This window comes from Leucoraja erinacea, chromosome 9 (genome assembly GCF_028641065.1).
Source record: "Leucoraja erinacea ecotype New England chromosome 9, Leri_hhj_1, whole genome shotgun sequence".
Taxonomy (NCBI): Eukaryota; Metazoa; Chordata; class Chondrichthyes; order Rajiformes; family Rajidae; genus Leucoraja; species Leucoraja erinaceus.
Window position 1 is genome coordinate 54,461,953 of NC_073385.1, and position 15,567 is coordinate 54,477,519.

The following is a 15,567-nucleotide window of genomic DNA, read 5'->3' on the forward strand; positions in this document are numbered from 1 at the left end:
CTCAATTGATCAAGCAGCAGTTGTGGACGTAAAGGGATTGAGGTTTTGGATCAAGTCCTACATCTGGAGTGTAATCCGATTCCAGCATCAGCAGCCTCTTGTGTCTCCAAACAGTCAGGAGCATCTTAGGACTTTAGACTTTAGAGAAACAGCTCAGAAACAGGCCCTTCGGCCCATCAAGTATACTCAGACCAGTGATCACCCTGTACATGAACGTGTACACACTTGGGACAATTTACAATATTTTACTGAAGCCAATTAAGCTACAAGCCCATGCATCTTTGGAATTTGGAAGGAACCCGGAGCTCCTGGAAAAAGCTCATGCAGTCACAAGAAGAACATACAAACTCCGTACAGATACCACCCGTAGTCAGGATCGAACCCGGGTCTCTGGTGCTGTAAGGCTCCAACTCTACTGCTGCACCACTGTGAGGCTTCTGATTGTCAGAAGCTTCAAATCAGGACAAAGTCTGCCGCCTTGGCATACCATCCCCTTCCACGGTAGGCACTTGGGAGAACTCTAAAGAGCACCCTAATTGCATTTCATAATTCCAGTCAGAACATTCACTTCGATCGTATTCAATCTGTGGAGATTGTCCGTGTGACTGAGTCAGCAACTTTTCCTCCCTTTGCTTTATCATGGGTTGTATCTCCTACGTCACTGCCAATTATTCTAGAATTGATGTTGTGATTCTCAGCACGTTATTTTCTGACTCTATCCTTTCCGCTCCAGCTTGAGAACGAACAGGGCCGCAGAACGTCGCTGGAAAAGTTCACTCGCAGTGTGGTGAGTTTCACAGTGCTGTTGGCATAAAGCATGAACTAATGGCATTGTACGGAGGCATCAGAGGTCAAAAGGAGACCAGGTAAAAGATTGTAAAATTATGAGAGGTATAGATAAGGTAGACAGTCAGAACTTTTTCACCAGATTAGAAATTTCAAATACAAGGCACAGCTTTAAGATCAGAGGTGAAAAGGTTAAAGGAATCATGCGGGGCAAGTTTTCTAAAGAGAGAGTGGTAGATTCCTGAAACCAGCTGCCAGGGAGGATGGCAGATACAATGGTGGTAATTGAGAGACAGTTAAATAGGTTGGTTGATATGCAGGAATGGACAGATATGGGGCACTTGCAAGCAGAAGGAATTGATTTAACTTGGCATCATGTTTGACACAGGAAAGGGCGTGTTCCTGTGCTGAACTCTTCTATGTTCATGTGAACTAGGAATTGCCTGTTGCACATGATAATAACCTAATCTGAGTGAATCTGAGATAGTGTTCAGCTTAACTTCAGCCAGACTCCACATTTTTTATAATTATCTGACCCAATTTATGACACTTCTAAGGCAAAACCATAATTAAATATATTTTTGGCACTGCTCCAGCATTCGTATGCAACTGTTCCCTCTGCAACATCTATTTCACTCCACAATCACATCCACAACTACCTCACCTCACCACACCATGTTCTGTGTAAGAGATGCTGCCCTTGCCCTTTCCATATCCACGGTGTCAGATTCTTCTTCCAAACATTTCAGTTATATGTTTTACAGTTTGCTTTATCATACTAACTGCTCAAGATGTCGTTACCCCAACACTGGGCAGACCAAATCCAGGTGGGTTAGGTTCTTTGTGGAAGATCTAGTTTCAGTCTGCAGACATGACACTAAGATTCTGTTTGCTTGGTGTTGTGCTGTTTTTTCAAGAATCTTGTCAAGATGGTTTTATTGTCATATGTCGGTAATCGATTGCCCTTCTTATTGCACCGTAAACAATATAATAAACAAAAATAAAAGTTCAGATTATATATATATTTTGTGTTCTTTTTCTAGGTCTGCACAAAACTTGATGGTAGAAATTGCTCTAATGCAAGACAACTCCAAACACCACACTCCCCCTTTCCAGTTTCAAGTCTCCTTTAGCGGACCTCGCTTCACTCTGGTTGTCGCAGCCCTTTTTTGCAAGCTGCAAAAAAAATGCAACAAAAAATTGTCTTTCTTCGAAATGCAGCTGCAAAGCCGTTGTGATTTCAGCATATGAAACTTCAGTTACTTCTTCTGTAAGTAAATTTTGAACGTGCAAAGGTTTCTGGAGACATTGATGAACACAAGAGAGCCTTCTTCCTCTGGTCAGTTGTAATTGCCTTACTTTCAAAATAAAACTCAGCGCGCATTAAATACGACGACCACCTTTCTCGCTCAGGATCGAAACGATTGAATTGCGAGACATGTTAGTTGTAGTTCTGTTTTTGTATAAATAAAAAAAATAGGCTCTTATCTGGGTCTTTGGACGCAATCCGAAGTATCCCCCCCTGACACCACTTTAGTGATCTTTTTCTAGGTCTGCACAAAACTTGAGAGTCTTTAATTTACAACCAAAGTCTTTAATGCTTTACTCAATGCTAGCAGCAAGACAATTCAAAAATTGCTGCACACTGACCGTCTACAGACAGGATAAACTATATACAAAACATCTCCCTTTGTCCTGTGCAGCGCACCTGCTGCACAGGAGGAGCAACAGTCCACCAAACACCACAATATCTTAGAAATCGAGGCACAATAAACACACACACACACACACACACACACACACACACACACACACACACACACACACACACACACACACACACACACACACACACACATATATTGTAGTGTGTTTTTGTGTGTGTGTGTGGACGCAATATATCCCACCCCTGACACCACTTTATGATATATATATATATATATATATACATACAGATATATATGTATAGTCCACCAAACATATATATATATATATATATATATATATATATATATATATATATATATACATATATATATACCCATAAAAGGGACCACATCACCCCAATTCTGGCCTCTCTCCACTGGCTCCCAGTACTGTACAGAATCAATTTCAAGCTCCTCCTCTATGTATACAAAGCCCTTAACGGGCTTGCCCCTACCTATATCAAAAATCTGCTAACCTACCATTCTACTTCCAGGTCCCTCAGGTCGGCCAACTTAGAAACATAGAAAATAGGTGCAGGGGTAGGCCATTCGGCCCTTCGAGCCTGCACCGCCATTCAATATGATCATGGCTGATCATCCAACTCAGTATCGTGTACCTGCCTTCTCTCCATAGTCCCTGATCCCTTTAGCCACAAGGGCCATATCTAACTCCCTCTTAAATATAGCCAATGAACCGGCCTCAACTACCTTCTGTGGCAGAGAATTCCAGAGATTCACCACTCTCTGTGTGAAAAATGTTTTCCTCATCTTGGTCCTAAAAGATTTCCGCCTTATCCTTAAACTGTGTGACCCCTTGTTCTGGACTTCCCCAACGTCGGGAACAATCTTCCTGCATATAGCCTGTCCAACCCCTTAAGAATTTTGTAAATTTCTATAAGATCCCCCCTCAAACTTGGGACTACTGACTATCCCGCGGTCCAGGCTTAAGTTCAGAGGCGACCGCACTTTTGTAGTTGCACCACCTAGACTGTGGAACACCATCCCTCTTCACATCAGAACTGCCCCCGCCATTGACATACACGCACACAGATACATACGTACGTACGTGTGTGCATACATACACAGAAAACAAACAAACTATAATTGTCCAAAAAGACAAAACCAAATCACCATGTCTATGTACTGTAGTTCATAGCTTATTTGGAGGTAGTAGTGTTTAAAAGCCTGATGGCTGTATGGAAGAAGCTGTTCCTGAACCTGGACATTACAATTTTCAGACTCCTATATTGTCTCGATGGCAGGAGTTAAATAAATGTGTGGCCAGGGTGGTGTGGGTCTCCAATGATGCTGGCTGACCTTTTGATGCAACGACTCCTGTACATCCCTTCGATGATGGGGAGGTCAGTACCTGTGATGGACTGGGCAGTGTTCACCACTTTTTGCAGTCTTCTTCATCCCTGGGCATTTAAGTTGCCAAACCAGGCCGCGATGCAGCCAGTCAATATGCTCTCCACTGTACACCTGTAAAAGTTCAAGAGAATACTCGCCGATATATTCTTAAAATGTCATTAGAAAAACATTTTCCTTACAAAATATTGTGTTGTAGTGATGATCATGTGCAACTGCCCGTGGCAGAGAATCTGATGTCTCTATTTAAGTGAGCAAAGGCATTTGTGTTTAATCACTAATATTGGATATGAAAATCGTCATTTTCATTCTCCCATCTGCATTTGTTCTGAACTGTTGCCTCCAAAACTATGTTCTAAGAGATTTAGTGCAGACTCAAAGATTAGCACTTAATTTCCCCTTTAGGCATTTTACATCCCTTCAGATAAAATGCTGAATTTAAAAATTCTCAATCATAATCTTTGCTCCCATTTTAACCACCAGCAATTATTCTAATGACTTTGCTATTTACACTCACACTTTCTCTCTACTGAATCAATTACTGCCCAGTTATTTTTCGCAGCATCGTTGCATTTTTCATTTAATCGCTCCTCTCCTCCGTCCTATCATGGATCTTTGTTTCTGTCGCTCACGCATATCTCTTTTTTTCCTGTTCACAAACCTGCTGAAAATGTATCGTAGAATCATAGAATTGTACATCACGTAAACCAGCCCTTTTGGCTTACTTCTGCAATGCTGAATGTGATACCCAACTACACTAATGCCATTTGTCCATCAGTATCCCTTCAAGCCCTTTCAAGATTCAAGATTCAAGAGATTCAAGAGAGTTTATTGTCATGTGTCCCAGATAGGACAATGAATACAGTAGGCATGAATACAGAACAGATCAGTGAGTCCATATACCATTATATAAATATATACATCCATGAATAAATAAACAGATAAAGTGCAAATAACAGATAATGGTCTTTTAATGTTCAGAGTTTTGTTTGAGTTGAGTTTAATAGCCTGATGGCTGTGGGGAAGTGGCTATTTCTGAACCTGGACGTTGCAGTCTTCAGGCTCCTGTACCTTCTACCTGAAGGTAGCGGGGAGATGAGTGTGTGGCCAGGATGGTGTGGATCCTTGATGATGCTGCCAGCCTTTTTGAGGCAGCGACTGCGATAGATCTCCTCGATGGTAGGGAGGTCAGAGCCGATGATGGACTGGGCAGTGTTTACTACTTTTTGTAGTCTTTTCCGCTCCTGGGCACTGTCCAAGTACCTTATATTCAAACGTTGCAATTGTATCCACCTCTGCCTTGCCCTCTGCCAGCTCATTTCCTATACCCACCAACCTCTGTGTGAAAATGTACCCCTCAGATCTATTTTAAATGTCACCCCTCTCACCTTAAACCTGTGACTTCTACTTCCAGACTCCCCTGCTCTGGGAAACAGATCCTGACTATCACTCCGAAATATGCTCATCATAATTTTATAAACGTCTATAAGAACACCATTCAGTCTCCAATGTTACAGTGAGAAAACCCCCCAGCCTATTCAATTTCTCTTTATAACTACAGCCGCCCATTGCATGCCGCATCCTGGTATATTTGTCCCAAAAAATAATGTTTACCTGTCACATTGACATGAGGTGTGCAAAAGAGTAGGGGTCGGGGACCTAAGAGAGACACGCTTGTGTATAATACCTAGGTTTAACATGCTCTTCCAAAAATGGTCAACTTAAATTGTAAATTCCACTGTCTTGATCCTTGTGCTTGCTCGGATAACACTGAAGAGGAACAGGAGTGGAGAATGCATTTCGTTGTCTCTGTACTGTACACTGACAATGACAATTAAAATTGAATCTGAATCTGAGTCAGGAAGGAAAGAGGAAAGAGCAGAAAGAATGAGGGAGGGACGAGGAGTGAATGGCAACTGAAGAAAATGAAACCACAGGGAAGGGAAAGCAGGCAGGGAGAAAGGGCACGCTTGATAGAAGCAAGGCCCCATGAACGAAAATGGGGAAAAAAGAGAAGGGCAAAAGGGGAGGGAATTGTAGTGGAAGGAAAACAGAAAGTGAGCGTGAAGAGACTATGAACAAGATGATCTGCAAGGCAGAAGGTGCCAGGCAGAAGGCAGGAATGGGCAGAGACAGACATGCAGATTAATCTTCAGGGTGGAAGGCAATCATTTTAAGACTTCAATGAGGTTACAATAATTTCCCCATAACTTTTGGTGCAGTGGTAGAGCTGCTGCATTACAGCGCCAGAAACCTGGGTTTGATCCTGACTATGGGTGCTATCTGTATGAAGTTTGTACGTTCTCCCTGTGACGCCGTTGGTTTTCTCTGGGTGCTCTGGTTTCCTCCCACACTCCAGACATAAAGGTTTGTAGCTTAATTGACTTCTGTAAATTACCCCAAATGTGTAGGATGGGATAACATAGAACTTGTGTACGGGTGATTGTTGGTTAGAATGGACTTGGTGGACCGAAGGACATGTTTCCACACTCTATCTCTGTACTAAACTACTGAGCAAGGTATGGTGAGGAGGAAAACTGGATTAATATGCATTTCGTTGTCTCTGTACTGTACACTGACAATGACAATTAAAATTGAATCTGAATCTAATAGATTGGTTGCATTTGATCAGAACCCACTCTTATAAAAGATCATCATTAGGAAATAATTCTGAACAATTCATTGAATTAAACTAGTGGTTCTTATATTTGTTGTGTCTGTGAATTTGTTGAACCTTATGGTTCATCAAATGGTCTATGCTAATAAACCAACCATTATTATAGTTCATTATTATGGTTGGTTTATAGAATTAAAGAGCCATAGAGTTATAAAGCACAAAAAAAGATCCTTCAGTCCAGCTTGCCCATGCCGACCAAGGTGTCCCATCTACACTAGTTCCACCTGCCCGCATTTGGCCCATATCCTTCTAAACCTGTCCATGTACCGATCCAAGAGTCTCGCACATGTTGCTATAGCTTCTGCCTCAACTACCTCCTCTGGCAGCCCATTACATATACCCACCACCTTCTGGGTGAAAACGTTGCTCCTCAGCCACACATTCACCTTGCCCATCTTCCTATTCCTACTGAGTATAGACACAAAAAGCTGTAGTAACTCAGCAGGACAAGCAGCATCTCTGGAGAGAAGGAATAGGTGACGTTTCGGGTCAAGAACCTTCTTCAAACCCTTCAGCAAAAGTGACTGCATTTAAAAAAAACATTAATCATGTGAAAGGCATTTAAGGGACAAGGATTTTTTTGTTATAAACACAGCATTTCTTCATTGCAGATCTTCAACTCAAGTTTGGAGATACTAATGCCCCTGTTCCACTTAGGAAACCTGAACGGAAACCTCTGGAGACTTTGAGCCCCACCCAAGGTTTCCGTGCGGTTCCCCGGAGGTTCCCGGAGGTTTTTGTCAGTCTCCCTACCTGCTTCCACCACCTACAACCACCTGCAACTTCCGGGAAATGCACGGAAATCTTGGGTGGGGCGCAAAGTCTCCAGTGGTTTCCGTTCAGGTTTTCTAAGTGGGACAGGGACATAACTCTGCAAATGTATTTTTGGCTGTGTTTGAATTGGAGAGGTTATGAAAATTACCAACTGCAAATCGATTCTTGCGAAGCTTTATTAGTGGTTTAGTCGGTGTCTTCTAATAACTAGTGCAAGTGTTAGCTGTATTTGAGCATGTCTTTCTGTCTTCCAGGGCAAATCTCTGACTGGCAAGCGGCTTACGGGTCTCATGCAGTCTTCCTGACACCAATCCACACTCGCCAGTTGGAATGAAGTGAGAAGTGGCATGTACCTATACTCCTGGAAGTTACCATGTAAAGGAGCCCACCGCAAGGAGTTTTACTGTACAACTCGACAACGGAACATTTTAATCAATCTTCAATGTGGAATGAATTTGAGCTACCACAGATGAATCAAAATGTCACCTTTTTTTTATTAAGGAACAATAAAATTAGACTAGTCCCAGGCACAAGGAAGCATATATTGATTTTCTGGCTGTCAGTGAAACTACCATATCTGACCTCCTGGATACGTTAACGGGGGAATGCCTGTGAATTCTTGGAATCCAGTTGTATCCAATTGTCCACAAGTGAGTGGAGAATATTAGGAAGAGGTTTATAAATTGCAAGCAAGCCCAGTAGCTGCATATTTTGAAAGTCTTTTGCCAGAGGGGAAACAGGTTGATGTATCTTTAGGCAATAACCTACTCAGACTCTCTGAGCTTCACGTTCACTTCAGCCAGTTATAGGTCTTCCATTTTTCTCATTTGTGCACCTTAGAGTATTTGATGCACCTTGTATAACCTAGAAGGGGCTGGTAGTTTTGCTGACTGACTATAGTGAAACAGATGATGCAACAGTGTGGGAAATGACTTCACATCATTGTGTAAGTTAGTTTTAAACTCATATTTAATTAAAGAAAACCTCGTAATTTTTTTAACTTGGTGTACAGACACCACATTAGATGTATCGCCATTATCCTTTGGACATTGTGATGTTAATAACAGACTGAGACAGGGCTAAGCTGGTACAATGTACTGGTAAGACAGAGGCCAAAACTTTGTCAGTGATATCACCTTACAGGTATGAAACGTAAGCTACTTTCACTCATAAACTTAGCAACCTCAGAGGAAGAATGGCTCAGTGAAAATACATCTTGTCCAGTGTTAATTCTTCAATTGACTTCACTCCAGTATATTTAACTTGTCATGTGTCTTATTGTTGTTTGTTAGATCCTGCTATGTGTAAATTGGTTGTTATTCTTGCTGTCATAATAATCTTTACAATTCAAAAGTACTTCATTGCCTGTGAAATTCTTTGAGGTGCTCAGACAATGTGTAGGAAGCTAAATAAACACCTCCTGGTTCTTGTCAAGTTATGCCTATAAAAGACAAGAGGATGGACGTTGCACTGCACAAAAAGAGAATTTGAATTTAAGTGAATTAATTTGACTTATGTAATGTTACTTACATAAATTGCCAACAGAGTGGGTGGGTGCCAGGAACATAGTGGGGAATTTGAAGAGCTTGGGAGAGAGAATAAATAAGAAGGAGAATGAAGACACAATAATTTGCAGATGTTATAATCTGGATCCAGATCAGTGCTGGAAAAACTCAATGAATCAATCAGCTTCTGTGGAGGCAGAGGAATAGTCAGCATTTTGGGTAAAGCACCTGGACTGGGAAATGGGATTACTCTAAGAGTTGGCATAGACTCAATGGACAAAATGGCCTCATTCTAGGAGAGTAAATAAGAAGACTTATTTGGACCATGCTGTTATTTAGGATCTGTTTGAGCCATATCCCACTCTTCACCATCTAATCCCATCTAGATCTCGATCTGATAGACACAAACTGTTGGAGTAATTCAGCTGGTCCGGCAGCATCTCTGGGGAATAAGATGAGTGACATTTTGGGTCAGGACACTTCTTAAACGTCACGCATCCTTTTTCTCCAGAGATGTTGCCTGACCTGCTGAGTTATTCCAAGGGTTTGTGTCTATCTTTGGTATAAGCCTGCACCTGCAGTTATTTGTTTCCACTCTATAGCTCCATCTGATTCTCTTTCCCTCTAACTTTGCTTTGAATTCTTCCCTGATTTTCTCCTCAAACACCCGTTGTAATAAACCATTCATATTCAAACCAGTATCTGGGTCATGACGCTTCTCTATAATAATAGACTTAAAGACATGAAGTCACACAGCACCAGACCTTTTGACCCAGCTCATGTCTGCTGTCCTTGATGTTATCTGAGCTTGCCTAGGTTCTGCCCATATCACTCTAAGCCTGTCGAAATGCCCTTTAAAAGTTGTAATTGTGCCAGGCTCGGCAGATTTCTCTGGCAGCCCGTTCCATATATCCAGCACTCTCTGCCCCTCTGGTCCCTGTTAAAACATTTCCTCTCACCTTAAACCAATCCCCTCTAGTTTTAGATTCTCCTACCCTTGGAAAAAGACTGTGGCCATCCACCTTTTACTGTACCCTTTATGAAATGATGTACCTCTATAAAGTCATCCCTTTATAGAGGCACATCAAGCTCCAGTGAAAATGATTCCAGCCTAACCAGCTTCTTATGACTCAAGCCATCTAGTCCCAGTAATATCATTGTGAATCTTCTCTGCACCCTCTTCAGCTTAATGGCATCTTTCCTAAAGCTGGGCGGTCAGAACTGCACACTCCAAATATGGTCTCATGAGCGACATGTACATTTGCAACATGATGTCTCAACTTGTGCTAAAAGCCTGACCAATGATTCTATAATGAATTTATTAATAATAATTTTGGTCATTTAATCACCATTAAGCATCCAAGAATACTAAGTCCTGAAATGGAATGCAATAGCAACCATTTCTACCTCAAATAGAACTGCTCCAGATATTCATTTGGGTATTAGCAGGATTGACCTTGCACTAATGGCATGATTTCTGTATTAGATCCATGCAGGGTAATATTATTTGCCATTCAAAGAAATTGGGCCACATTGTTCCAAGGAGTACAGGAAAAGATTTATGAAGTAGTTGCCAGGACTTGCGGGCCCTATAGAGGTTGGGCAGGCTAGGACTTGTTTCTTTGAAACACAGGAGTATGAGGGGTGATCTTGTAGAGGTGTGCAAGACCATGAGAGGAATAAATGGGGAACATGCACAGGGTCTTTTACCCAGAGCAGGGGAATCAACAACCAGAGGACATAGGTCTAAGGTGAGAGGGGAAATATTTAAATGGACCCCGAGGGGCAACGTGCATGATGCTAAATAAGCACCTCCTGGTTTGTGTGAAAGTTTTACCTGTAGAGCGCAAGAGGACGGAAGTTGCGCTGCACAAAAAAATAATTCGAATTTAAGTGAATTATATTGACTTACAGTATGTACCATTTCTTTTGTAAATTGTCTCTAGAGTGGGTAGGTGGCAGGAACATAATGGGGAATTTGATGAGTTTATGAGAGAGAATAAATAAGAAAGAAAATGGAGACACAAGAAACTGCAGAAAATCAAAGTGCTGGAAGAACTCAATGGGCAGGCAGCATCTGTGGAGGCAGAAGAATAGGCAACGTTTTGGGTCAAGACCCTGCATCTGGATGGGGAAATGGCAATACACTAAGAGTTGCCATATATTTAATGGACATAATGGCATCATTTTTGGAGATAAAATGAAATTAATTGGACCATGCTGTTATTTATGATCAGTTTGAGCCATATCCCACTCCTCATTGTCCAACCCCATCTAGAGCTCCAGCTGATTTTATTTCCCTCTAACTTTGCTTTGAATTCTTCTCTGTTTTTCTGCTCATTCACTCCTTGTAAGAACCCATTCATATTTACGGAGGGTTGTGGATACATGCAACGAGCTGCCACAGGAGATAGTTGGTACAATTGCAACTTTGTACTTTTAAAATACATTTGGACATGAACAAGGATTGGAAAGGTTTAGTGGGATAAAGACCAAACGCAGGCAGGTGGAACTAGTGTAGATGGGTCATCTTGCTTAGCATGGGCAAGTTGGGCCAAAGGGCCTGATTCCGTGCTTTATGACTATGAGTAACCATCATTGGTCACTCCCAGAACAACCACAATATTGTTGAATCTACAAGTGCAAGAGGTCTTCCAGAGTATGTTTCCAGCCCTCAGCCAGCCATCCATTCTCTTAGCTCACTTCTTTGCAACTTAGCTACTCTTATCACATTTCCTCCCACCCCTCTACTGCACAAACCACCTCAACTTCCCAATCCCTGGACTCCTCGGCTACATCAAACCAGCCCCTGATCTCCCAAATCTGCTGCAGCAGCAATCGGTCTCCTATCCCAATCATCTCTGCCCAATCATTGGCCCTCTCTCCCCATGAACACATGAATTTGCATTAAATTGCATCTGTATTACTTTTACAGACTCTGCAACATGTAAAGAAATGTGTCTACCAAACATCAGTAGCCTGAGCATTGCTGACATACATTCTATTGGAGTGGACCCACTGTAGAACTGTTGGCAAGGCTGGCATTTATTGTCCATCTTTTATTGATCTTGAGTCAATGGTGACTTCTTGCTCTGCTATAATCCTTCAACTGAATCAGACCGGGTGAAGTATGTCATCCAATAATCCATTACAGCCCTTTACAAACCATTAAATAATTCCCGTACCCGTAAATGTTGAAGCCATTGGTTTTGGGTTCCCTTGCAGGTAGAATCCTTTCCATCTACTCCATCATAATTTTAAACATCTCTATCGGGCCACCCCAAGCTTTCTCCTTGGTTTGAGAATCTTCACCCTCCTTGATCTGTTCTGTTAGGTACAACTTCTCAGTTTGAACATCATATTTGCAATATTCTTTTTCACATTCTCTCCATTGCTTCTGTTTGCTTTCTACATTATAGCTACCAGGGATGTTCACTGTACTCCTGTTAAGTTCCAACACATTTAACCTAATATCTCTGCGTTCCAATTGTGTTCCTTTAGAAATTAATCAATGTATTTTGTACTTTTATGGCCTTATTGCTAACTTGCTGGTTGCTTTGATTAGTTAATCTTTCTATCTTAATTACCTTGTTCATATATGGACACTTACCTTCTAAGAAGCACATGGCAACCTATGGATGTCCATTCTTAATGTTTATTACCAACTCATTGGTGTTTGATGCAGTTTTCTTTGGTTTTCAGTCAACCTCCCCATTTGCCACCACCTGTATATTTTGAAACTGTGCTTCTGATTCCCAAGTCTAAACTCTGTAATTAATTTATGAATGTGTTTATGGAGAGCACATCATTAGGAGACCATCAGCTATTGTCCATTGCAAATTGCCCTTATAAGTTGATGGTGAGCCTTCTTCTTAAACTCCTGCAGCATTTCTAGTGAAAAAGGTCCCACCATGCTGCTGGGTAAAGTTTCAGGATTTAGACCCAGCAATGATAGAACATAGAACATAGACAAGTACAGCACAGGAACAGGCCCTTCAGGCCACAATATCTGTGTCAAACATGATACTGTGGTGGTCCCTGGGGATTAGGCCACTTCTTGGGTCATCCCCCTCGGCTCTTGAGGGACAGGGACAATTGTCTGTCCACGGGGTTCCCCGGTTCCTGGTGAGAGGGCGTTCTGTGTGTTTGCCAGTGTATTTCATTCAATGACATCAGAACCTGCCTGGTGTCTGGCCTTTTCCAGGCTACTACAATACCAAGTTAAACTAACCCTATCAGCTTGCACATGATCCATATCCCTCCATTCCCTACATATCCATAAGCACGTCTAAAAGCCTGTTAAACGCCACCATTGTATCTGCCTCCCCCTCCACCCCGGCAGTGCATTCCAGGCACACACCAGTCACTCTATTAGAAACTTTCTCCAAACTTTAAAGTTTTTTCTTTATACCTTACCCCCCTCCCCTTAAATCTATGCCCTGTAGGCATTGCTATTTCCACCTGATGAAGATTTTCAGCAGAGAAGAACCATAAGACCATAAGGCATAGGAGCAGAATTAAGCCATTTGGCCCTTCAAGTCTACTCCGCTATTCAATCATGCCTGATCTATTTGTCTCTCTCAACCACATTATCTTGCTTCTCCCCATAACCTTACTAATCAAAAATCCTATCAATCTCCTCTTTGAAAATACCTGAATATCTTGGCCTCCGCAGCCTTCTTTGGTAATGATTTCCACAGATTCACCACCCTCTGGCTGAAGCGATTTCTCCACATCTCCATTCTAAAGTTCTGTACTTTTATTCTAAGGCTGTGTCCTCTGGTTCTAGACTCTCCCTCTAATGGAAACATCTTTCCACATCCACTCTATCTAGGCCTTTTATTATCCAGCAGGTTTCAATGGGACCCCCCCCTCCATATCTATAAACTACAGCGAGTACAGGCCCAGAGCCTTCAAGAAGATCATTTGGTCCATTAACCATATTTGATCTATGTAAGAGCAATCTAGTCCTATTACTGGCCAGTGGCACATTTGCAAGTCAAAATGGTATTCAAGGGGAAGCTGCAGTCCTCATGTTCCCATTTGCATTTTGCCCTTGGTGGCTTGGGCTTCTAGAGGTGAGACATTCCCCAGAGGATAACCATCTCCAACTTCCTGGTATAACTCCAATATTAATGAAGCTTGTGCATCCCTTAGTGAACCAATTCTTAGCCTAATTGTTCTTTGCTTATGTGGGGATCTATCAAATACTTTCCTGTGGAGTTCACTTTATTTGATGAATTAATCACATAGTTGCTTGTTGCATTTCTGCTTCAGTCCTAACATCCCTGTATTTCCATTTGTCTTCCTCTCCATTGACATGAGGGTTGGTAGGCTAATAAGCCACAGTAAATTGGCCATGTATGTAAGTTAGTGGTAGACTCTGGGAGGAGTTTATGAGAATAAAGCCGGATTTGGTTAGGTGTAGGTGGGCACTTGAAGGCTAGGCACATACTTAGTGGGCCAAATGGGCTGCTTCTCAACTAATTTATTATATGGAAATGACTAGAGGCCATGTTGTCCTGTTGACCTACCCAATATTCATGTAGTACTGTATACTCCAAATAATTACAATATGTTGTACTTTGTGACAGATAATCTGGGAGCATGGCAAAGAAAACATGTAAGATTAGATGCACTTTCAATCTGAGTTAACCACATCAAAAATAAAAGAAACCAGTTGCTTTATGTTTCACTGACAGCCTCATAAGAAAGATTTATACCTGATGGCATCCTTGAAAGATAAATTGTTGCAATGTCCTCATATGCGTATGCGTGAAAATAATCCTCATATAAAAAGCATATTATAAGGTCAAGCATGTACATACTTAGAACACTTTAAACAATTGCTTTGTCTTGCGTGTTTATGTCAGTTATTGGGGCAGGAGATAGACTTGTACAGTTCAAAGCATCATTCGTAATTACAATTAAAATCATGTTAAAGATTTGTCATATGATCAATTGTTGTACTTATGAACGTTTTGGAGATGATGTAACATGGTTCCTCTGGCGTCTTTTATATCTACAGTATATTATACCACACAACTTGCACTATCACTTTAAAATGACAGCACAGGAGCTTGTGTCCTGCCATGAATCCTTCAATATCCTGCATCTTTTTCACTGATCCTGGCAATGAACCACAGGCAGCAGAGTAGACTCACAGAGTCAGGAAAGAGATCCTGTCATTAAAGAATTTACTCTGTAAATGCAGATGATGTAAAGTAACAAAGAGTCAGAGCGGCATGGTGGCGCAGCCAGAGACCCGGGTTCGATACTGACTAAAGGTGCTGTCTGTACGGAGTTTGTATGTTTTCCCTGTGACAGTATGACTTTTCACCGGGTGACCATTTCCTCCCACACTCCAAAGACGTACAGGTTTGTCGGTTAATTGGCTTTGGTATAAAATATTGTAAATTGTCCATAATCTGTAGGATAGTGCTAGTGTACGAGGTGGTCGGCGTGGACTCGGTTGTCTGAAGGGCCTGTTTCCGCGCTATCTCTAAAGTCTAAAGTCAAATGTGATTACATTTTCACCCACATATATTTTAATGGCAGAATCAAAATAATTTATGAATTAAACATGACAAGTAATTGGATTTAAGCAGCAAACTGTTATAATGTTGATATTGAGCTCCAAGTTTAGTAAAGGGCTGACAGTGCAGTCGCTGTGACAACTCCAAAGAAATTCCTTTACATATACTTTAAACAAATGGGAGATGCTCCCATTGGTTTTTTTTTCTATTGTTCT

General features: G+C 41.5%; 1 protein-coding gene across 1 annotated transcript in view; it reads left to right on the top strand.

The window, feature by feature from the left end:
* LOC129700391 (regulator of G-protein signaling 6-like) overlaps positions 1-13,708 on the top strand; it is a 411,071-nt gene extending 397,363 nt beyond the window's left edge. Inside the window, exons 16-17 of the mRNA XM_055640840.1 lie at positions 734-787; positions 7,566-13,708. Coding sequence (XP_055496815.1) covers positions 734-787; positions 7,566-7,616 — 105 coding nt within the window. The 3' untranslated portion in view covers positions 7,617-13,708. The remainder of the gene's footprint in view (positions 1-733; positions 788-7,565) is intronic.
* Positions 13,709-15,567: the final 1,859 nt, after the last annotated feature.